Genomic DNA, 26,124 nt, shown 5'->3' on the forward strand with positions numbered 1-26,124 from the left:
ATTTTACTCCAATAAAATCTATTTCCCTTTGTTTATCAAATTATCATTATTACGGTTACAACTATATTAGTAAAGAAAGCAGGTAAAGGACTGTTCTCTGGCTGTGAAACCAAATGGCAGAGCACAGTTGGCACCCATACAGTAAAGTTCTCCTCCTCCTCCCTTCCCCAAACCAGAGGGCCTTGTTAAAACTACCTTTTGGGAATGGTCTGAGGGCCACAATAATCCCTAAACTATACCAGCCATGATCTGTTAGAATGGTTTCTGGAACAGTTTGACAAGCCACGCTAGCCAGCACTCTCCCAGTTTAACAGTGCCAATGCCTATACCATGTTCCTACCTAGTTTCCCAGTACAGGCACAGCCAGGCAGGCTTTGCTGCATGGAAGAGCCTGTGGGCCACCTGGTGAGGCATCCCTATCCCTACACCCTGTGGGGTAGGAGTCCCTGAACAGCACACACAGAAATTAAAACATTTTTCTCTCAGAGAAAAATAGAAGATTTGATTCTAGCTATCCAGTTTTCTAGTTCAAGGTCACAGCCCTCCCCTTTTTTTTCAAGGACTATACACTTCTCAGATATACCCAAATGCCTTCCCAGTTGTTGCTTTGAGTATTCTGGTTGAGAACGTAACACTGAGACATGTTCTTAAATAGGAAGCATTGTGGAGCAGTGAACTCTACGTCAATAGTAAAGTTCAGTGAGTTACTGACCTGGAATTGCAACAAGCACCACATTTCTGCTTTCGCTAACACAGGTCTTAGCAGAATGTTATTTAGAATTAGTGACCCTAACCAAAAAAGCTCACACAAACCAACTCAGAATGTTCTATGACAGGGGAAGAGCTACTGCTATCTGGTGTCAGCTTCTAACAGCGACACTTTCAGTGTTATTGATCAATCCACTTTCCTCACTGAAATCCTAAGAGCTCACTGTCAGAAACATCACTGAAAGGGACTAGCAGGTAGAAAAGCAACAGAAGAGGGTGGTTCCTCAGACAAATCACAGGTAAGTTGGGATGCTGTCTCTGGGTGCTATCCACATATCCTATTCACAAGCTTACAAAAGTAGTCTGCTAAAGGATGTTAAATATGAACCCCCTCTTGGCTACTGCCCGAGACAATGGACTACCTGGACAACTACACAGACCATCTATAGTCATTTTCACATTCTCACTGCATTTGTAACACGATTTAAAAAGTAAAGATAGAAATACTTATGATTAAGATAAGTTATCATGACTCAGCAGCTACTTCATTATTTCTAATAACTAGACAATAATTCCCCAAATAATTACATTAGTTAGTAACAGTAATATTTCATAACATTTAATTCCATTTATAACAATTAAAACAATAGTAATTTATAATAACAACCATCATCTGATTTCTAACAGTGAAGTGCGGACTTGCATAAAAATAAACCACCTATTATGCAACTGAATACACTTGGAATCATAAGAAAATTGTATATGCATTCTCTTATTAAACTAATTAATCACATACACTTAAACACCATGAGAAAAATATAAGCACTTTCTCACCACTTTAAAAGCTCTTGCGGGTGCAGGTAAGGAACTGGTTTCTTCCAAATATTTCTCCCAAGAAAAATGTTTAGCATGTGGGTAATCTGGCACAAAAGAAATGTTAGCAAAATTAAACAATGTGATATAAATAATAAAAAGTAATACATAATTCACAATATGACTAACACTTTTATAATACTGATTTCTGCTTCAGATTTGTAAAGTAATTACAACACATGTGATTTTAAATTCTCTGGCACATCCACCACGTAAGCTAAAAAAAACCCAATAATCTTCTCATATACAATATAGAGCAGCAAACAGGAAAAAAAAAGCCATGATTGTTTTGGATTTAAGAAAGTAAGCAATGTGGACTTGTAAAATCCATCTATGTCATTCAAGAAATTCATTCAAGTGCTATAACTGCAATCCTCTATTTTATAGACAGTAATTTAGTGGCAAACACAGTTTAATCAATGATAACTTTGTACCACCTTACAGTGCACCTATCTTTTAATATTTTAGTGAATTCATTTTAACCAAATTTCTAAAAATAGTCTAGACATTCATAGTAATTTACACACATCAAAGAAAATGTTGTCATCTCAGAAAATGAATTTACTGTTTTCATGCATACAAACATTATATGCAAGAAACCCAAAGACAGCTTTGCTTTTGAAGAATAGACAGTCCTTCACCTTTTACCTGCACTAGTTTAACTATTTGATTTATAATCTAGAATTGAATGAAAGCAATTCTTAAAGCCATCAAAAGGGATTTTGCTGAATAACAGGCTGTAATTAACTTTCTGACAGACTGCACATGTGCTCTGTAAGTCAATGGCCTCAAGATGTTTCATGACTTCCCAAGATTGCTGGGCACTAGAATTTCTGTCAAAGTTGATTTAACCCATTTAAATTTTCCACATTGTCAAGGCCATGAACAGCAGTTTCTGCAACAATTCAGAGCTTACAGTCCTCACCTTAAATCTTCACCTTCATCATTAAGCTGTGATTATTTGGTCAAACTGTAGAGCTGACCAACTTGTTTTTTATCTATTTCAGATATCTACAGTTCTAAATAGGAATGTGTAGCTGTGATACTGACAGCAGGGTAGGGACTACATTCTTCCCTATTACATGACTGGAAGGGCTTTCAATACAGTTCCTGGCATGCCTCAGCTAAAACGCAGACCCAGATTTACTTTTAAATAAAGCTGAAGCTCTCAAAATGAAATCGTATTATTGGCACTTAAAATACAACAAGAAGTATTTTTCTCAATAAAAATCCTGGAAATAATGAAGTTGTAGGGAAGGGAGGAAAGCAAGCTCGTACCTTTTGAGCAATGGCAGACTTCACAAACCATTTCCCTTTATACCTCCCTACAAATATTTTGATGGAGCCCTACACAGTCGTACAGCCAGGTAGCATTTTATGCTAATAAACAAAACTGACTGATTTTCAGTTATTTCTGTTAGTCGTGCATACTGCAGACAGGCCACAGAAGATTACACACCTCTGCTTCTTCATGCATGAGCATTGCTCAGACTCCGTCACTGCTCCATCCAATGAAGATGCAGATTCTTCCAACTTAATGGTGACCTCCCTGCATGGGCCAGTCTTTCTTTTCTAAACATCCCCTCATCCACGTCTAAGCTATCTCTATATCACTCTCCTGACTGAAATGTTGCTATGCAAAACAAATCTCAGCTTTCCTTATGTTCTTTCTCAAGAAAGTCAAGTGTTTTTCTTAAATGCTAACCAAACTGACTGCTTACGTATGTACTCAAAACTATCTAGAAAGTCAAGCAAAAGTTCCTTTTCATTTTATTATTTTTTCTCAGTGAAATTCCTATCTTTACCTAAGAAGTTAATTTGCTGAACATACTATTTTCTACCTGTTAGCCAAGTCTTTATGATAAATAATACATATCACTCTTTGCAGCAAACAGATCTTTGTGGAATACAAATGTCTCTTACATACAGAATTGAAGAATGATTGTTTCCTTTTAAAGTTTTCACTGTTGTGAGCATGAAAACACTGATGAAGACTTTGAATATGAACTTCAGTCTCATATAACTTTGATCAGTCAATGCTTTTTTATTTTCTTTCATAAAACACTAGTTTTATCTTTTTTTTCCTTTCAAAAGGCCTTTTTGCTTTGCTATTGCATCCCCCGCTGTATCAAAATTCTCTATTTCTTATGTGTGAGTGCCTGTCTTCCAAACTCCAGCTGAGCTTACACAACTATATTATTTCAACTAGATATGGAAAATAACAAGAAAATGAATACAAATAAAACAGCTATTTATAGTTTCAAAAGTATTTTAAGATAACATAAGCCTGCATTTCTAAGAGAAACAGTTGTGCTTCCCAACCACTTGTTCCTGCTCACTGTGACAGAATTATTTGGATGGTCCTGCAGTGATTCAGTCAGAAAATTTATCTGGCTAAAAATTAGTCCAGGAATAAAAAGCACATATGAAAACTTCAGCACCAGTGGCTGCTTATATCATCTCAAACCTTATGTAAACCATATGCAGCTTCTGGGGAACAATATATTGTAAACTTCAGCACATAAATGTTCTGAAGGACAAACAATTACTAAAGTAGTACTATGACAGCCAGCGTGACCACTATTAGGTGGGACATGAACTATACAACATTCTCAAGTTTTCTTACTAGACTCTGACCTGGTTCTATTGCTCTTTCAAAAATAATTTACTTATGCCTGAAAGTTCTATGAGCAATAAAGGCCCAAGATTTAAAGTCAGGCAGGAGGTATTTTCACGTAGCTTTGTTCTATACTACTTCCACATAATTGTCTTCCTTATCCCTTGCCACAGACAGCATTCAGTTAAACCAGTTATACATAACTCCTGAAAAAATGGTGGTATTCTTACAATTAGTACAATCTCATTCTTCTGTTTCATCTCTCTCTCGTTTCCCTCCCTTCCTAAGAGCCTTTATAAATTTGACTCTTTGATCACGTAAGACAATCTTCTCATTTACCCATTATCTTGCATATCTGGTTCACAGGAAGGTGTTTTTCTTATGCAACAGTCTCACAAGCCTGCAACTGATTCTAACAGCGTTTTCATGATGTAAGTCGTCAAATATGTGGATATACTCAGCCCAAAATACAGACTTTTTCAGATTTCAAGAGGTGTTTTTCATCATCAATGTATGTCTCCACTGAAGCAACATACCTCTGTGCACCTAAAATCTAATGTCTATTGTACCTCTAATTTCAATATGGTAAGTCTTAAAAAAAAACCAATTCAGTACTCTCCAAATCCCAAATCTTACTTAAAGAAAGAAAAATTCATGAGAGGTAATATGAAGTTCATTGTTAAGTTTTAGTCAGTGTTGCTAGCTGGCTACAATTTCCTTAATTCTTTCAGATGTATAATATGGTACAAACCTGGTGGGGTGATGAGAGTTCTTTTATGCTCTTTACACCATCCAACAGGATGAATATGTGGGCTAGCTGCCTCACACCTGGTGGAGGAAGAAAAAAGGGACTGAAAATGCACTTCTTCAGGCATCCTGCTTTGCTTAAAAAAAAACACAAAAAGATTTAACAAATTGCAAATAACCTATGACATCTTCATCTTAGACATAAACTGTAAATGAGTATTTGAACACATTTAACACAGACTTATTACCACCTGAACAAGCATAAAGCTTTTTTACAACTTCACTAAAAGATCAATAAAACAAGTCTATTAAGTCAGTATTAGACCTCCACTGAGAAACTCTAATGCTGGACCTGAAAAAATCAGATTTAGAGATTCTTAGTAAAAACATGTTAACTGCTTGTAAAAACACAGTAATCCAATCAGAGAGCTGGGGTTGTGCAATGCCAAGACCCAAATTTTGAACTGAAAGTTTAAAGACCTGGATTAGTGATCTGAGTTGCACCTAGAGGCAGTTAGAAATTAATGCATAACTGCAATACAATCTCAATAACAAGCAAAAATTCAAAATCAGCTTCTGAGAGGTCTGTATTAAGTGGTAGGTATTTTACCACAACCCAAGCAGCACATGATCAAAGTACAAATCAGAGAGAAATAGTCAATGGACTCCGTGAATAGGAATAAAATACCATTTTAGGCCCCAAACTGCCTGCCTGGACTAGTTAGAGTCCAGGACTAACTAGTGATCCAGAAGTGTAAACTGCCCTATAAAGATGGATTGAATTCTCTCAATGCATGGGAGCAATAACTTCCTGCAGCATTTTCTGAGTCATGCGGATTAAATTTGACACTAAATGCACTAAATGTTGTTACCTATGGTATGCAACAAAAACCACAGAAGGCTAAAGGAGGCTGAGTAAGCCGCAGTTGGCATGTGCTGGTATCTATCTGAAATCACTTTCACTAAGCTCAGTGGTTTAGTTAGGTTCTGCTTAGAAGAAAGTATCACTGGATGCTGGCTATCAAGTTCTGTTAGCAGCACACAGAAAAATCCCAAACATGGCAAAAATATAGTCGGTATAAAAACATATGAGAAAAAAACTGCTTAAACATTCAGTACAATACTAGAAAACACAGAAAGTAAGACTGCCCTATAGAAGTGAAAAACACTCGCTCCACTATGACACAGGCACCATCCCTATGTCCTCATCGATACTTAATGACTGTAAGCAGCCTGGAGCTTATTCATTTCACAGCCACACTGAGGCCAACAAACCACGTATGGAGGAAGTCAATATTACCATGCTTTGACATGGCTAAGAGACCACAGCACATCACACCACATCTGTCAATACATAAGGCATATAACTATATCCTATTGGTTGGGTCACCTAGGAAGGATCCATGGACACTGGTCTCTACTTTGATTATATACTTCATATTCAACAATCATTAAACAAATTACTGAAACACTCACTGTCATCCAGTTTCTATTTAATCCTGCTCTGAAGCCAATATCTAAACTGTTAGACTGAAGATGCTTATGTATTTTCTCCCCTCTTCTCCAGCCCAGGAGTTGCTAACATAAAATACCTGAACAGCAGCTTTGCTTACCCTGATAGCTGTAACAGAATCAGTATTTGTATCTACCTGTAAAGTAGTAGCATGCTTGCTAGAGGTTCATGTGCCATTAGCTCCCTTAATTAGCAATATTAATTTGTATTTTAAAGAACATCACAGGTTGATAACCTGTAATATCTAGGAGAGTGCAAAGAATTGTGCATGACAGAAGAATGGCACAGTGAAAATAAATTACCCGGCATTCTGATGTCTTAACACTCAAATCAAACCTTGAACATAAAAACCTTTTTAAGAATTGCAAAAGGAAACACAGCACATAAAAGACTGTAGAATGAATCTTGGGCTAATATCACATCGCAGTTTTGAACCTGTGCTGCATAAAGGAAAAACAAAGCACTTCATACACAGAATTCGTAAAATAATACTGCACTTCAATAATACCTGAGAATCACTTTTATACAACATCTGAAATTCAGCAGAGATATATTTAAACTACAAAAATGCAAGTTTGGAGTCTCAGAACTGCTGTCTCACAGCAAGCATTCTTCCAGCCTTGTATTTAAAAGGAGTCAAACACTAATGCTGAAAAATATTAGGCTGCCTAGTGCAATTATTTTGTAGCTTTATATATTAGGAACAGCTGTGCTAGTGCTTCTTCAAAAATAATGTCAAACAAATCAATTTCTAGAGAATAAAGCCTATCCTCGATAGGCTCTCTAGGGACTCTAACAACAGCTAAGGATCCAACTCGCAGTAAGTATATCACCCTTTTTTTCTACTACAATATATATAGCTATATTGTATGTATCTTTTATTTATACAGGATCACACCAGGTACTTTCTAAACCACTTCAATTACCATTAATAAAAGGAAGCAGAACGACTTCTGTGATAACTCTGCATTGCTAAAGCTCAGCATTCCAACTCCTTCAAAAAGCTTTGCCCTAAACATATCAGAGAAAAGGTGAATGTTTCATGCTCCCTCCTTCCTTTTCCTATCTCTTTACAGCAACTATAAATATAAGCTAAAGAACAAAGGGGACAGTAGACCGTATAGGCATTTCTCTTCTCTATCCATCTCAAAATTAGAATTTTACATGACAGGGTTTTACATGGACAAAGTATCTTTCCTTATTGGAAGGTCATCCTCCTAGTTTCTGAAATGTTTTGGGAGTAAAGTCCACAAATTATTTTCAAAAGACTTGCAAATTACATTTAGGAACAAGACCCATGTCCATGAGTCAACATGTTATTACCAATATTATACTTACATAACAAGTAAGAAGTGAAAAATGCTTGTCAGGACAATCCTGTTGAATGAATTTCATTTGTTTTGCTTTCTGAAGCATATAATTTGAACACATATTCTTATAAAATTCTGAACAGTAAATGCCACTGCACACACTTCTGTTCTTGAAGAAGAATCAAGAAGAAGCAGGTGACCCAAGTCTGTCACAATAAAAGATGCACTACTAGAAGATGCTCAGACATTACAGTGAATTGCAATGAATGCTACACAGAACAGCACTACAAAGTAACACTGTAAAACACCTCTAACATTTTGACGAACTTTATAAGAAAAACCTGATCATTACAGACAAGATTATAAGAAGCTTTGGCAACCAAGGGACCCTCATAAAAGAAAAGAAAATGCCTTGTTCCAGCAAAACAGTCAATCTTTACATATTGATTTGTACAGCCTTCAAGCTTCTAACAGTCCGTTTAACAATAAAAAGTAGAGATTTAAATTAAAATTATCATACTCTAGTTCGTGTTCAGGGACAATCATATCTAGTTTTGAGAAACAACTGTAATCTGTTAGATTAAGCCTAAGACTTGTAAACTGGAACATTAAGGCCTACTCTCACCTTTCACAATCAGTTTGCATCATCCTCCAGCTCCGAATTATACTTACTTCAAAAGAGAACAGAGATTAACCAGTTCACACACTTCCGAAAAATACGATCAATAATGAATACCGAAGATGCTTACAGGCTGAGAAAGGTTATTCACCAGGAGTCTCACCAGGAGCTGAAGAATTTTGCATCTACAAATCTGCCTACCTCTGGCACACAGGGAGCAACACTACATTTTGTACAGTAGTGGAGTTGTGACAAAGACACTCTCAACTAATAGAGCAAGATTGTAAAAGCCACACAATTTATTTCACTTATAAACCACTCTGTCATGTGAGAGCATTCAGACAAAAAAAAGAAATCTATTATCCATACTGGAAACTGAAGTTAATCTAAAGAAGCTTACACAGACTGAAAAACAGCAAGAGACAGCTGAACCCTAACAGTACTACACAGAGGGACCGATCAAAATTCAGCTCTGCTAAGTTAAAGACAGTTTAACAACAACTTATAAAAGCTATCAAAGTGGAACAGAATGACGTGAGGTAAAGGCTAGGAAGAAGTTCCAGAAGGCTAGGAAGCTGTTCACAGCTTTCCACAGTTAAAAAAGCTAAGGGTAGCTGAGCATGTAGAGCATGTCCGACTAATAGGAGTCAGCTAGGAAAGAAGAATTAATAATTTTTCTATTGCTCAGTTCCAACTGTCCTGTTAATTTTCCCCCAAAATTTGTTTCATATATATAGCTCATTAATTAAATTCAGATTATCAGGAGAGACAGATGATAATGCTAGTTGTTGAAAGAATGAGTATTTAATTCTTTTAGAAAAATGTTTCCCCAACTGGTCTCCATCTGAAGATTTGAACAGAATTTTGATTTAGTAACTAGGATTTTTTTCCAAACAAGCTAAACGTGTTATACTCATTTTTTGTTTTAAAATAATTTCTAATTTCTCCCTCTTGGAAAAATAATTTAATTCAATATTCTTGATTATCACTTTATTAAATGCAGATACAATTTCTTTATCTACATTTGTAGATAAAATGTTTGTAATTAAAATGTTATCAAAAATGACATATGCATTAAAAAAGTAAATAATAATTATGCCTTAAGAATGCTACTTGTACCACTTACTGATTGTGAGTACATGCAAGTCTAGCTGTACACAAAAAAGAAGAAAAAAGGAAAGAAAAAGAATATAGAAACCATCCTATAGCCCCATCTAGTGCATGAGTGAGAATACTTCATCATTACTAAGTACAAAGCTGGTAGTACTCTAGGCCAGAACGTCCTAAAAATCATGGTGCATTATGTCATGGTACATGTCCACAGCTGATCTTGCTGCATTACAGTGTTTTGAGTTCGAAATCTGATAGTAAGACAAGTGCCCAGCAGTTTGCAAGAAATTTAGAGGCTGAGAGCCACATAGCAGTCCATTATCCCTTTAGTCTAGTTAAAATTAGCACGTACTATGATTCATACTGCTTTTACATTTTGTCTTCTTTTTAGGCATAATGTAGCCCCTTCAAAAAGACCATTCCTTTCCAAAGAGAGAGTGAAGTTAATTGTCTCAAAAAAGAAATAAGCAGTGCACTACTTGTAAAGACTTTGGTATTAGCAAAGTAACAGATGACAGTGCAGAGGAGAGCTGACCTCTTATTTACACTTGCACCAACATGCTGTCTGTTCCAAAACTCATACAGGAAAGAAATGATTCAGATAATCAAAAGCTGATTTATCTTCACAAGGAGCTTCAGAAATCATTTTTCTACGCAAGGCAGACTTTATAGGTTGCTGAGTGAAGCATGGGGCATCATACATTCTCCCACTCCTGGTAAACTGGTCCCAACAGCTGACTGCAAGCACATTTTCTGCAGATGAAGTTCAGACCAAGCAGTGAATTAGGGCACAGCCTTGTGACCTGGTGAGTTTGGGTAACAGCCAGCAGACTGGGCTGCAACACGCTCAGCATTGCCACCATTCAACTGCTCCTGACGGCTAGCGATAGCAAGGTAGCAAAGCTTCACCTAAGTGTTCGAGTTTTGCCACAGAAAAATTAGGAAGCTCAGGCAAAGTTTGTCTTAAACATGTGTGCTTGTAAACAAAACAGATTTAGGAGAATATAGAACTGAAAACCAGCTTGGACCTACAGTTAATTCATAGTATAGACATACCCAAAGGAATTTGTAGTATTAATCTTTGTCTATCTCAACATATGGTGAGACTGCTCATTCAAAAAACATCCTAAAGTCACGTTCTCAAATGTTATTGCTGATTTCCAGATTTAGTCCAAGTTTAAGCATATTTGGAAACTCCACTCAGAGGGAGTATCTGTGGTTCTCAAAGAAGCATTACTTGTTCCATCAAAAAAGATGTGACAGAGAGAAAGGACCACAAGGCTTGTACAGATGAGATGTTTTAAATCTGTCAATTTTGTTCACTTTTCTTCCCTCTAAAAGCCATTATCAATGGACAATTTAATGGGATTTATGATACACTGAAACCATCATCACCATGTGTTAAAGAGCTCTAGTAACAACTAATTCTAGCTAGAGTACTTATTTTCAACCATTAATGTATTTTCTAATGCTCAGTCAAGTCAGGGAAGTTCAGGCTGAAAGCATGAAGCTTAAAAAACCTTAGGTGACGGTAATTTATTCCTGCTGCTTCAAATTCAGTAAAATTGGTCCACTGTCTTTCAGCCCACAAACAAGAATGAATTTTTATATTCAACAGAAAAATTCAATCTACCCAACTTGGCTAAATCACAAAAGGTAAAGAAAGGTACTTGTTTGAAAATAAACAACTACATACACCGAATATATCACTTTTCCTTATTGAATTCATCATAATTTGGAGAGTCACACTCACTCACAGGTGCAGGAAAAATGGAAGGGCAACTACTTTGTACAATCCCAACAGAACTTTTCAGATTTAGCTACAGATGACAACTGGTAGGTGCAAAACTTGCACACTCAAGGTATTTGAAGGGCATTTTAAAATTTCATTTCAGGTATTTTAAAATGTAAGTGGGGTGCATTCAGGACAATAGTATTTTCAGGCTCTCTTTTGGTAGAACATTTCACTACTATTTCTGTTTGCTATTCTTTTCTTTTGTTTTCTTTCCTTCCTCCTCTATTCAATCCTGTTCTCAATTAAGACTATATAAAGAGATAGGCCACGTGACTCAAGAATTTAATTTTCATACACAGTATTTCTAGCAGCAGCATCTTACTCCTTCTGAAAAGGTACTTTTAGAATTCACTAAGAGAATAAAGCTTCAGCTTGGCTTCAATATAAGCACAGCTCTACTGATTTTTTAAAAATCTAAATATTTTTCACTTCAATTTTCCCTTATCTTTTAGAAACATGTTACTTTACTTATTTTACATACAAAATTCAGAAATTCTATTTCAGAATAATATGAGAGTAAAAATTTAAAGTCTGATTATGTACTTATAGACTGCTTTTCTCTCTTCTGAAAAGACTAGCGGGTTGAATTCCTGTTGACATGGGCATATTAACGTAGCTGAAATTCAGCATATGGCTGCTCTACACAGTGCAATGTTTTGCAGAAGTATGGTACCTCTGAAGAAACTAGCTACAGATTGTATCACATGCATTCATTTGCCTCAAAAGCCCTGCATAAATTCTGTTTTCATTATTAATTAAAAGCATAACAGTTATTTAAGTGAGTATTTAAGTATCAGGAAATTCAGAGTATCTTTTACAAGTTTCCAGTCTTGCTGATCTGTAGAGGAAACAAGCTATGTGTTAATGATTTCATCACAGAAATAATCACTAATCCTTCCAGTCTTTGTTTTGCATGGTCTATCACCTCACTACTCAAATCTCAAACTCACTGAAATGCCTGCTTACCACTGTATCGGTAATTTATTTTTCCTACAGCTTATTTGTCATGAGGCCTTTACAATTATTATCTCCACAAAGTTTTAAAGTAACACAACAGCTTCACACCATGATCATTAACACAGCACCTAAGAATTCAAATATATATCAAGTACACTTTCTTTGTCATTTTTTGTTTACAGGTAGAGCTATATACATTGCAATGATGGCACCCAAGATGTAGGCTTAGAACTTTTTAGCTGTTCTACAGTAAGTTACTCTTCAAAGAAGGTATTACCTTGCTCTTAATGATTGGTCAATACAAGGCACAAAGGCAAAACCAGACCTGCACTGTGATATCCAAAGCCTGAATGCCCTTCATGATCTTTATGCTCATAAAGTGTCCTGCTGCATTCACTGAATTTTCAAAATAGGTGCATAAAGCACTCCAACCTTATAACACGCATCTCCAATACAGGTCGGGGGCCAGGATATACTGAGAAACACTGAACACGAAAGACTAACACAAAGTTCTGCTACTATCCTAAAGCCTTATAGAAGGCAATTAAGATTCAGTCTAAACAACGTGATGGATCCCGAGGATGAAAAAACACCTTTCTTTAAATCCAAAACTAAATGCAAGTCTAAGTATAAACACAATCATTGTCGTAGTGCATATTCTTCAGAAATGCTGCATAGTTAAAGTGAGAAATTACTCCACAACTTGATATAGGATCACATTGAAAGTAAACACTTATTTCACTTATTTGTGACAAACTCCAGAATTTTTTCATAAAGCCTGACATACACACCAGATTTCTCCAGTCTGCCATCAAGACACACTCTGGTGGCCATGCTTATAAATCTAGCAAAAGGTGATACAGTGACTGTACGCACAGATGTAAAGTATCACCAAAAACACTGCTTTAAAGCTAATACACTTCTGATACAGCTCACTAGAATGCAAAACAAAAACATCGTACCAATAGTCATAACTCTCATCCCAGTTGTCAAAATGAACCAGAAAACGATTGTCCACCATGTCTGTTACCGTAGCAACACAAATGAAAGTAGGGTTCTTTTTGTCTACAGCTTCAAGCTTCATTCCCACTCGAAATCCCGATGGAATCACTGTCTATATAGAGAAAGACATTTAATTAAGGATAAATACTATAAAATCAGAAATCTCCCTAATGTCCACAATCAATACATTTATGTCATTTCTAAATTTCCCAGTTAGCTGCCCCAACAAAATGGCAGGAGCCTAATTAGTTGACATGAGAAATGTTCAACCATAGAGACAGATTCAAGGCTTATGAAATAAAAAAGCCCTGAACATGTTGCTAAAATTGAAAAGTGTTGGTTTTGACTGTCTCAGATGCTCCTTCTGAAAGACTGTACCTGTTCTACAACACTGTGGTGTGAGACACAGTAATAATAAAAATCATTAAAGTTATTTAATGTACTGTTTCTAGATGTGTCAGGCTAGATGCTTACACAAATTAGCAAAACAAATTAACGGATCAGAATTTCAGAGGTGAACCAATACAAAGATTATTAATGAATTTATTGTAGTTTAAGATAAAAATGTATACAAGGTTTCAAGCCTGCAATTACTGAACTCGATTTTAAGTTCACTACCATACATGTGAGCCCACTTGCAACTTTCCACACTATCAGTAACAAACAAGTACTTACCACATTCTGGTTTTCAAACAGAGATTTAGGAGCAGCTTGAGCCTTGCATGCCTTTAGATACGCAGGCCAACTAAATTCCTCTTCCTTGTATCCTAAATAAGGGCCATAAAAGAAGAACAAACAATAAAACAGGCATGAGGCACAAGGTGCATATAAGTGTGTTGATCATAATTAATAAAAATGTTTTTCCATCTATTTCTGAACTATTTTTTACATTTTCAAAACTGAAAAGTATCACGTACTGTCAATTAGTATTTTCATTTCATATAAACTACACAGGGAAAATTCATTTTAATTACTAATTTTACTCCACTATAAACTTAAGACTTTGAGGGAGCCCTCTCTTTCATTATCAGGAACTGAAGCATGACATACTGTAGAGCAGCTTACAGAGTTCTAAATAAAGTTGATGAGACTTCTATTTTTATTCGGGCATTTGATACTAGAAAAAGGAATCATGTTTTAAAGAACATTTAGGGCCTGTTGAGATTCCTTACAAAAATACTATGCTTTCCTAAGCTATAGATTATTAGCTTTTTATACGTGCCTAGGACTGAAATTTGGGCTGTTCCTAATTTTCATCTAGGAGGAAGAATAGTAGCCATATGAATAAAGCGCTAGGCAGGACTTCAGGAGATTTCAGCTCAGTTTCAATGTTAGCTTCAAAACAAGCTGGGGAGCAGTTCTTACAAAATTATCACTCTATCCCTGATCTCACAGTCCTGACCTCACAGGACCTAAGGAGGTCCTCAAGGAGGTCTTCAAGGGTCCTCAAGAATGAAACAACTTCAAGTGAAAGCGTAGAAACCGAAATCTGCAATTCTACCAGATATCAAACATCACAATCTCAGTAAATTTTATGTTATAACCTCCCTCCCTCCCAGGAAATTTCTCCAAGCTGCACAAACTACAATTCATATGTCTCCTTCCCAAGAAAATCACATCTCACCATCCCTCTTCCCTGTACCACATAGGGACCAACTATCCTTTGTCTGACAGTCTGATAGAAAAACCATGCCCCAACTCAAAGCAACTACTCTCAAACAGCTTTGCAGGCTGTTCTTTCTATTTTAGAACAAAGGGTCTACAGGCCTGAAAGCTTTTCCAACTGTGCCAATCAGTCTAACATGAGAAATTCCCTCTTCCTAAAAACTTTGCTCTGCTGTGTCCTCAGGATATCACCAATACAGCATCACTAGCTATAAAACAGACTTCCCAGGTGGTATCAAAATAGTTGCTTACACCATCCATGTCCCAGAGTCTCTTATGCAAAATATACCCGTTTGCCTAACATATTTACACTGTAAACTACTCCCTACACACACTTTCTGTATTTTTTGGTTTATGCATTCATGCAACATTTGGAAAAAGTATGATTTTCTGTTTACTACCAGGTTCTTCAGGGAAAAAAATTCATAAAATAATGAATTACATAAAATAATTCACATCAAACCACTTATACTACTGATCATTAAAGAAATGTTAAGAGTTGTAAGCATGCAGTCTTCTTCCTTTATTCTCCTCTTAAATAATAATTATAAGAATATCTATTTTAGTTCCTATGTTACAATCCAGTAAAAGATGGCCAAAAATACTACCAGTTTCAGTGAGTGACTTCCTTAACTATTGAATTATGTTACCTCTTGACTATTTGAAGTGCTAATCAAAAATGCCATAGACAACAACTCTGTTTAACCTTCCGAGAATCTTTTGTTTTCTTAGGTACTATTAGTAAAGAACCCTTTACTTCACTTTCTACATCTGCTTTTCTCAATTTTCATTCTAAGTATTAGCTAAAACTAATCCAAATTAATCCTCAATTCCTAACAAATATACTTTTCTTTGTATTTCAATGCCTCTTGTTTTGATACACTACTGCTGTAGACCAACTGAATCCATTCTTATAGAAGTGTGATACTCCTACAGTGCTTGTTCCGGTCTGTTAAACATCACGAATCACCCCTATGGGAAAGGTATCTTAAAAACCAATAAAACTCAAAGTTTTTTTTACTTCAGTTAATTTCACCCTAATATTTGCATTGATGCAAGAATCTACACTCAGTTTACAATATATTCATATTGTTACAGTATTCTTTTGCAAGGCAGCGTAGCAACTAAAACCTCAGTCTCCCATGTCTCAGTGGAGTGTCAGAACTATTTTCAAGCCTGTAACATCTTTACAAGCATGCACACACATCCATCCTCTTTCTGCGTATTTCATTTATACATAATGAAAGATAACCTCCTTTGCATGCAAAATGAATACATTTTCTGAAACACTTTTTTTTTTCTTTCTGCAAAACGATTTTATTTTGCAGCTCCACTCTCTCCTGGTGACCTCACCAACTTGTCTGCTGGAGACCAAGTTGCAGGTCTGATGCCTCTGTTGCCATGAGAATGGGAAACACCCACTGTGAGCCTGTCTGACAGCAAGGGACTGAGAATAACCTATCCCTTCCATTTTAATAAATAAGGATACAGAAACAGGGAGTCAATAACTGAGCACAAAAGTCCTTCTGGAGAGTATCCTGCCCATGATCTTCTCCTGTAAAATCAGGACACTTCAGTCCATGCTTGCACAATCAACTACATCAGCACTGCGTGAAAGAAAGACTACGGTAGCATCTGTTCATCTCTCCGGCAATATATTACTGATTCTTATTTCTTCTCCATCTCAGGTGTAAGCTAGGGTTTCACTGGGAGAGTGGATAAAGTCCCATGAGTGTAAGCAGGTTTCAGCAATCTCACCATACTATATCAGTGATGAAACAGATAAACAGTGAGGTGAAGGAGATAATCTATGCAGTGGGCACAGTATTTTGCTGAATTTGGAGAAAAATACCAGGGAATACCTAAGGGCTGGAATGTCTTCATGGTAGTGAGATTACATAGCTGTGCAGAAAGGACAACCAGATTTCTGATTATTACTTTCATATATCCTTATAAGTTTTCTCCCTCAACACCTCTGATAGACTCTGTGACTTTCCTAAGAAAAAAATCTACCTGCTGCTCCAGGGTGGTGAAAAAATAAACCAAAGAACAGTTTTCTCACCAATTTAAAACTAGAAGAAAATTTTCATAAAACTGACTTGGAGAAAGATTTTAGCTTTCCTCCAGCAGCAGTAATTTAAGCTTTTTAAACAGCCATTTAAGATGGAAAAGATGACAAACCTGCAATACAGATTCAAAACTTCCTAAGCATGCTGCAATAACATCAATAATTCTATGTAAACTGGAGACTACTCACTCACCATATACAAGTTACTACTTCAGGGAGGGCAGCCTTTTGAGAAATTCTGATTTACATCCAAGAAATCACTACTTCTACACAACCAATTACTCCAAACCATGTTCCAATGAAAAGTCACATATTGCAGCAGTAGCACGGAGTGCTCTTGCCCTGTAGCCACAGTGGAGCTTGTGGAGTACTCAGAAGAGCAACACGTGCTCCTTCATATTCCCACAAGGTTCAACTGCAAAAATGCTATCCTCACCCCAGCTGACAGATCCGCTGCCAACACACTTTCAGTGGCTTTACTCTCATTTTCCACAACCAAGTACTTATATCCACAGTTTTATAATTCTCCATAAATCAGCCTGTACATTCATACTTTTGTAGTCTTTTTAAATCGTATTATCCTACTTCTATTATTCAAGTCAAAATACCATATTCATTTATTTTTCACTCTCCTGTCTGACTTGATCCCTTCATCTCTGTATGCTCCCTTCCTACCCCAAAAGAGAGCCCATTTATCCTTTTTGAAACGCTAGTTTCACACAGATGCCCTCTCTTTATCTGCCAAAATAAAATGATTCCCTAGTCTGAAATAGAATAATTAGGCAAGCATATTACACATATTTCAACACCTAGATCATTTACATAAACTATGATCAAATTACATTTTCACGCTGTAATCTGTAATCTTATCCTTTATCGGCTCTCCTTATCTGTTAGCTCCTCTTTTTGTCTCTATTCCAAGCTTACTCTTTGTAGTAAGAGCACAATCTTTATTAGTCTGTGTCAATACATTAAGAATAATGTTGTTAACAGGTAATAATGAGCATGTCCTAAGACTGCCCACTAAGGGATTCTCAGCTGCTTGTGTGACCTCAGTTTGAGCATCAGTACATTACTGTTTTATTGCAAAGAAGGATTTATTTGGGGTCTAGGTTTGTTGCTTAACTTTCTTTTATAATGCCTTATTAATGGTTCTTCTGGTTAATTTGTTGTGAATTTTTGCTGAACAGAAAAGGCAGGATTTCAAGCTCCAGATTTTAGTGAGACTTAAAGTAGAGTATAATATGGGACGTTCCAGTGCTCTGTCTCAAATAAGAAAAAAGTTTCTGACAAAAAAGAAAGAAATCATAGCATTACATAGACAGTCTCCATTTCAGAACTATTAAAAATGTGCACATCTCAGACTGAACAATACCTTTAGGTGGATGAAGTTTGTGACCTGTTTTCTCGCACCATCCAACAGGATGAATATCTGAAGAATCAGCATTCACCCAGAAATCGTAACAATCTGGGTATCCATCAAAATGGAGTCGTATTCTGTAGCCGCAAACCTAACAGCAAGAACATACAAAACAATACTACATTTTAAGATGTTCTCCCTACATATTAACAGTTTCTGTTAGGTATTAAATACATCAACAGTATGCTTTCTTTCAGTCAGCCTTTTACTTTTGCTCCTACCAAAACTGGATGAATAAATTCACATGATAAAAAGGGAAGAACAAAATGCTAAGTGAATTTCAATCTCAGTGTCTCCTTATCTGGTGAAAAGCATTAAGTAAGAGTCGCATATTGACATTAGTATTCCAAAATTTGAGAACTGTTTAATCCAACATCAGAATAAAACAGAAACCCTATGGAAGAGCATGGATACATCAGATACAATCACAGAGAAGGCACAGATGATGAGACTTTCAAGCTTTACTGACTAATCAATATGCGAGAGAGCACTGCTAGAACTCCTAGGCAGACTGTGTTCTACAAGCTCTCCAGAGAAACAGTGAGAGATGTTATTTAAGATTAAATGCCAGTGAAGAATGGGGATATCCCCAAAAACATTTTTCCATGAAATAGCAAATTAACTACCAAAAGGAAGGGAAAATAAGAGACAGTCTCTCAACACTGTATAGAGTTCTCCATATCTTACTGACTAGCGAATGTCAGAACTTTTAGCAGTGAAAACCTCTTTGACATCAAAAACTCACCATATTTCATATTTAACTGACGCTCTGACATAACTTACAGTTTACCTCCTCAGAATTATGTGGAGTTCAGGCCATCCTGCCATAAAATATGAGCTGTCACTTAGTGCCAAGCACAAGTGCACAGGAAATACTGATCTACTGATATATTATCCTCATAACAGTGAAACAGACATCCACAGAGAGGGAATGTGACTAGAGGCCGTGAAGAGATTCAGAAATGTGAAGGCAAAAGCTTAAACTATAAAGAATACAATTACAGCTGCATAGAATAAAAACGACATAGAGTACCTACCTATTCCTGTTTCCCTATTTTAATTTATAAAACAAAATCAACAAAATCAAAAATGTATCCTCAGTAAACGTATGTAAAAACTAATGTAAGGCATGTTTAAAAGATATCCAAAGTGCAAATAGAAACCTGAGTTCTCAGTTATTAAAAGCAAAGAAACTACTCATAAAATAAATTACTTCATGAACTGCAGCACAAAGACAAACTCAGTTTATGTTGTATACTAACTTGTAGAACTTGCCAATACACACAATTTCTCAGGCAATGAGTCTGAAAAAACTGTAACACATTTGTAACACAAAAGAAGCGTTAGGTATTTGTATCAACAAATGGAACACATGTAAATATTATAATAAAACTACATAAACTCTATAAAAACTATAGGTCTATAGGTAGTCATAGTTACATTCTTTCTACTTAATTTCTCTTTTAAATATAGATTTAATCAAAACTACAGGATTACAGAAAAACTCGTATCATCTAACTAGCGTAATTCTGTTTTCTCTAGTCGCCTACATTAAATGTATGTAAATAGTCATTGCTGTATGGTACTAGACATAACCTTTGTGTATTTCTGAAGCAGACCTCTTCCTAGACAGAATTTCTCTCTACTTGTTATGGAATAAACAACACCTTCAACTGTTGCTGTTCCAGTTTAATTTGTTCTGTAATCTTACGCCACATCTGTTCTCAGCTTCACACTCCTGCAGCTTACCTCAGCCACCGTCAGAATACAGTATATTGACTGGTGCTCTGGATCCACACCTTCCAGTTTCATTCCTACTTTGAATCCATTTTTGTTGTATGGAAAAGACTGGTACTGGAATGGAAAAAAACAGTTTCAATACTTTTGAAAGTATGCTCAAGAAAGATAAACTACTCCTGTAAGGTAAATAGCAATGATTAAATACTATTCATATTTCTGAAAGAACTAATAAATCACTAAATTAATAAATAACTTCCACACTTTTTAAAACAGTTCAAGAGGTCTTTATGACTGTTTGAAAAACAGATAGATACCAGAATACCTTAGAACCTGAGGGTGCCGAAGAAAATTATGAAATTTAAGAAAAAAATTACCCATGGAGAAAACATGATTTGCCCTAAACTTTTTTGACTAATTACCAATAAAATATTTTAATAAGATAATTATTATTTTTTCAGTCTGTACAGTGACACCATGATGTCTTCTTAGTGATTATAATTACTATAATGATCAGAAAAATGCTGCATTTTTCATTTTCACTTCTACTTCACAGGCCATCAAAGATGAACTGCAAAGCAGAAAAACAAAAGACTCTTTGTGTATAAGGATGGCTTCTTTAATACCATTTTCTCCTCTATATGTTGGCTCAAGATTAGCTATTTTCTCCAGAAACACTTTTGCATCACTGGAACATCACTAGTATCACACTACATAGAACTCATAACAGTATCTTTCAAAAAATAATTAAAAAGTGAAAAAGTGAAAATAGAAAGGATGTTTTCAAACAGCAGGCACCAGCTACCCATGTATCATGTTCCCGGTCTTCAGTGCGGGGGGAGAAAGATTAGAAAAAAAAATTCAATAAAGCTGAAGAGGGTTCCTTGGGTATTACTAAATTCACAGCGAGTTTAGACAGGTTTTTTTACATCTCAAACAATTACAGACAAAGCATGGGAGAAGCATCATATATGCTCCTCCCACTCTTATGTCTCCCTTATGCCCCTATCTTTGATAGTGAGATACAGAATACTAGTCTAACTCTCTTCTGTATTTATAAAGAGAATTAAATGCTGACATCATTTTTTATGCTTCTGATGCCAATGATCCCAATAGTTTAGTCATAGTTCTCGTCTAAATTTAGACAGAAGGCTTTAACAATAACGTTTTGTACAAAAAGACTACATGTATCAGCTAATAAAATGTGAATTATAGTTACAACAATAAACAATCCCTTCATCTAAATATTTGGAAGAGAAATAAATGTAAGAAAATTTGTGCCTAAATATCCAAATTTTGCTTGGAAACTAATACAGAAAATCCCAAAGAGAGGATGTATTTCACCTAAATTTTGCTATCTGAAAGCTATATGTGCTATCCAGTCACCTGCACTATCTCTGTAGTCAATGGAAAGAGAAAGGTATCTAGGAGTGCTCACTCTTTTGAAAGGAAGGGAACTCTCTGATGGCTTCAGCTACAGCTGATCTAACAGCAAAATAAACCCAAGGAAGAAAAATGCAGGGCATAACATATAAGCAAGAATATGCAGACAAGAGAAAGGGAAATGACCTGCTATTAGATGTGTAACCACACTTCTAAGCTCTTACGTAAAAATAGGCTGAATCTATTATGGAACTTCAGACAGGTACAGCAACAGTTGTTAAATCTACATTCCAGATAGAGACACTACTTAGCAGGATATTTTTGTCAAATTTTCAACCAATGTATAGCAGAGCACATATAATAAACAATGGCCAGGTATCTGCATGTCTTTATTTTCTTTTTATTCCAGACATTGCAGCCTTAGTCCTTTACTTTGCTTTTATAATTAGTTTTGAATCTCAGTAATGTTTGGAAGCACCATGCATGCACATAAGCTGAAAAACTGATTCCTGCATGAAAGTTTTAATAGTCTCAGCATAAAACAAACAAAAACAAAGGCATGCATGAGACTCTATATAAAGGACAGATCTATCAAAAACAACTGCAAAAACTGTTAGAACTATATATAGCAGACATATAGCAGCTGAGACATTCACACGTTTTGCCAGATTTTGCATGAGAGGACAGCATGGAAGCTCTGTGGATTTGTATATAGAGTTCTCTTCCAAGCAAGAGACAGCGACAAGAGAAAGCACTGAAATGAGAAACGACATAGGCTACCACAGCAGAAAAAGGACCACTGAGAGCTGATGATCGGACATTCAATCAGATGATAGGCAAAACAAATCAGCATCTGATATAGCAAAAGATGTTACATCAACAAGAGTTGCAAAAAGACAGGTAATATAATCAAACCAACTAGTCAAATGATGATGTTTGTATCGCCTTTCTAAACATATTTAAAGAGATCTGAAGGTATGCATCAGACTTCTAGCTTCAGAGATTAGAAGGAAAGGCTAAAAATTCCAGATTTTGTGAAGTAGCCACTTTCTGTAATCTCAATTCATAGTATTCATCTGCAGTCATAGAATTCATTAAAAAAGCAAAGATAAGATATGAAGAATATGTATGAAGTAAATTGATGACTACTGATGGATAGCATTATTTTAGTCTGATAGGTCCTCCTCAAGAGAAGTGTAAAATCTCCAAAATTATTTTTAAATTAATTTCCCTGGAAATTACATTATCTCACATGGTTGAAGGATTTCAATTTCAAAAGTCAAACCTCTTTAAAAAGCTTAGTTGGTACTGCAACAGCTTTTTCTTCCTCCAGATAGGATGCCCAACACCATGCTTGCTTTCCTTTAGAGGGTACAGCTGTAAAAAAGCACACAATATCAGAAGAATTATCTAATTGTCGATTTCTCCAGTAATTAAAACAAACATTTTAAAATTTAGAGCATACCTATCTCAAATCTACATTTTACTAAATGCATTCATGGTACTTCTCAGGATTTATTTCAGAAGAACAACAGGTCTATAGGTTTAATGGTACCACAAACATAAAAGTTTGTAGAGGATGGTTTCTATCAGTTCGTATCTTGGTTAGTAACAAAAAATGCTCTTTTAGGTGACCAGAACAACTTATGAGACCTTGCCCTCTGTCCGTTTTCCCTTACTACTCTGAAAATAAATAAATAAATAAATAAATGAAGTTCTTGCATGTGAAGCAATACACAAAAAACCAAGACTAAACAGAAGATCAGTCCAAACCAAATAAAGTAACTCAGTATTTTAAGAAGTTTCTTCAGAAAAAAAAAATGAATTCCAATTCAGGAAAGTGTTTTCAATCAGACAGCAGTTAGGATGGGTTTAGGAGATTCTTTAATCATGGTTGAATTCTCTATTCTTTGATTGTATTCAGAATGTTTCTAACCATATGCATCACTTCATACTTTGATGTTTTCAGCTGGAAAGACAAAGATTTAACAGTAATTTCTTCCAATCGCCACCAGCACTTTCCTTTTTCCATTATTTCAATATTGTAAAATGGAAACCTCTGATTTGAAGTTTGTTCCTGTAGTATCAAACTCTAGACTTGCTCACGAATTATTATATTGACTGTAGTCCATCTTAAGGACATATAAGTAACAGTTCTTACACTTTGAAAATAAGGGACTAACTGCACTAGCAAAAGCCCATGTAGGCTTGTTGTGAGGTTATCCATACTTCATTTCTATTTGCTTTTGTACAGCTCAACTCTGTTTTCCTGACTGTTGTCTAAAATTTCTCCTCTGTACATACAGGTTATCATTTCAGACTGGGAGCTCACGCAGTCATGCTGAGTTCTCATGATGCAAAATATGATGCTGACCTGATCCTGACTGAAAGCTATTCATAGGAGAAATCAACCACTTAAGTAACAGTCTGGCTATCTAAGCATTTCTGTCCTAAACATGCACCGTACCAACAGTGATGCTAGACCCTCCTAAAAAACACTAGTAATTGAACCAAAAGATAATAAAATTAATAAATCACAGGGATTGCTTAACACTACTAAAACATTCATTTTATTTGTTATTTACTCAGTTTTAAACTATGCTATTTAAAAGATGTGTTGCTCAGCACAGTAATATGCACTGATGTGCTTGCTTCTGAATATAAATCAGTTTTTTGCATCAAATCTCTTCTGCTGAAATGACACTTTCCCAAATAAATGAAAGAAAGAGATATCTGTACAGATATTTTTTTGGTGGACAGCAGCTATTCCCACAGAGCATCAGCTGTATGTTTGTATCACAAACACTTTACATGGTCTTTTGTAAAGAAACAACTGTAGAAATAATACTTAAATTTCAGGATTAATTCTGTGTAAGCAGCATCTTCCATAACATTTTAAGCACTGCACCTTCAGTCAGCATTTCATCTGCCTATCACATAGCAAAGCTAGTTGGATCTGTGTTGCTTAGTGGACAGGCAGCTACTACTACAGGATGTTAGCAGTAACAGCTCCCAGTCTACCATAAGAAATATCTTAAAGGGCCATATGTAGGTTATGGTTGGTGTACCACTGAGGAATAACAGCTGCTGATTCTCTGAATCGTCCTAAAAATATCTATCATACAAGTAGCTTGAAAAAACAGCACTCATTTAAAATATGTTTTATTATGCTGCTTCATGCAGTATATTTCCCTTTAGACTGATTATAGCAATTATTCCTAAGCAGTTCCATAAAAGTATCTATTTCCAGCTCACACTGTAGATACAAAATTGATCCCTAAGGAAACAAAAGTAAACTTTCATTTCTGCTTAATATACGCCTTTCAAAAGCTGGGAATTCAATGGGCCTTATTCCCTTTAATATCAGGGCTCTTTAGAGGGATGAAAAAAGTCAAAAATGTACATCAATTACATTTACACGTACCACTTGCTTCTTCAAACTGCCAGAGGTACATAAGCTGGCTTTTTGTAAATGTAATCAATCTCCAAGTGATGGGTTTTTTTCCCCAAAGTTTTCACTTGGCTCTTTCAGTTCTTCAGTCCTCTTAACATATCTGCTATAAATAGTACCAGTAGAATATTTTTACACAATCGACTAAAATGTAATCAAGAGAGGATACAAATTCAATGACATAACACTGGCAATTCACAGTAAAAAGATGGATAGCCATAAACATAAATAAGCGATACTTGAGATTTTGTTTCATAATCTAACTTACTTTGTTTCAAAACTGTTATTTCCCCTTTTCTTTTTCTTCTGGCTCGCTGTGAGACTCTTAAGATCCTTCCTTCATGTCTGTCCTCCTAAATTAAAAGAAGAGTACAATAATCTCCTTAGTTTAGAAGTCTAATACAGTTAAAATGGAGATGCCCACAGTTTAACTTTGTCTTCATTTAAATGGCTACTGACGTAGCTCTCCAGTATCTCAAATAAGCCGGTAGATGTTTAATGGTAAATACAGAATCAATGACAAATCACTCCCAACATGGTGAAAATGACAAACACCTGGCACTCAGCCAGCTAGTCCTGCCTAAGTTGAGGCATTCAAATCATGAAGCCTTCAGCAGGCATGGATGTGCTGCAGATAACTAGCACTATGTTTGTAATCATGTATTCATGCTTCCAAAATAATTTAAAAGAAAATCTCTTGCAGTTTTAGTCTTTTTTTTAATGTACAGCTGCTTTATTAAATATAAAATGACATCGATCCTTCTTACTTATTGTTTACCAGTTTTGTTAACACTGATTAATACTCATGAGTACTCATTTGGGAGGGCAGAGGTGCAAAGACAAAGAAGCTGTCCCCTGGCTTTTACCTAAGACCTTGTTATACGGACAACTATGAATTCCCTTCTAACAACTTGAGTTGCCTTTTGTCTTGGACAATTCCTTAAGTGCAGTGCTCTCCCCTTCTGCCTGTGCTTCTCCCAATAGCTTTGACACTTTCAGGAAAAAATATATATATATATAATGGGAAGGTACAATGATAGGTTTATTTGTTGTAAAATGAAGTATAATTCCAAAAGGGAAAAAACAAAATGTACTCTAAAGCCCATTAAATTTCAGCAAAAAACAAAATTAAACCACAGTCCATTTCTC

The 26,124-nt window shown here is 35.8% G+C and overlaps 1 protein-coding gene across 1 annotated transcript in view; it reads right to left on the minus strand.

The window, feature by feature from the left end:
• The window catches only part of L3MBTL3 (L3MBTL histone methyl-lysine binding protein 3), a 78,186-nt gene that overhangs the window by 34,865 nt on the left and 17,197 nt on the right, over positions 1-26,124 (minus strand). Inside the window, exons 5-12 of the mRNA XM_062570911.1 lie at positions 25,244-25,328; positions 22,810-22,901; positions 20,154-20,258; positions 18,360-18,495; positions 13,927-14,018; positions 13,212-13,363; positions 4,950-5,026; positions 1,543-1,628 (exon numbers count right to left, since the gene is read on the minus strand). Coding sequence (XP_062426895.1) covers positions 1,543-1,628; positions 4,950-5,026; positions 13,212-13,363; positions 13,927-14,018; positions 18,360-18,495; positions 20,154-20,258; positions 22,810-22,901; positions 25,244-25,328 — 825 coding nt within the window. The remainder of the gene's footprint in view (positions 1-1,542; positions 1,629-4,949; positions 5,027-13,211; positions 13,364-13,926; positions 14,019-18,359; positions 18,496-20,153; positions 20,259-22,809; positions 22,902-25,243; positions 25,329-26,124) is intronic.

The sequence above is a fragment of the Rhea pennata genome, chromosome 3 (genome assembly GCF_028389875.1).
Source record: "Rhea pennata isolate bPtePen1 chromosome 3, bPtePen1.pri, whole genome shotgun sequence".
In the NCBI taxonomy this organism is placed as follows: Eukaryota; Metazoa; Chordata; class Aves; order Rheiformes; family Rheidae; genus Rhea; species Rhea pennata.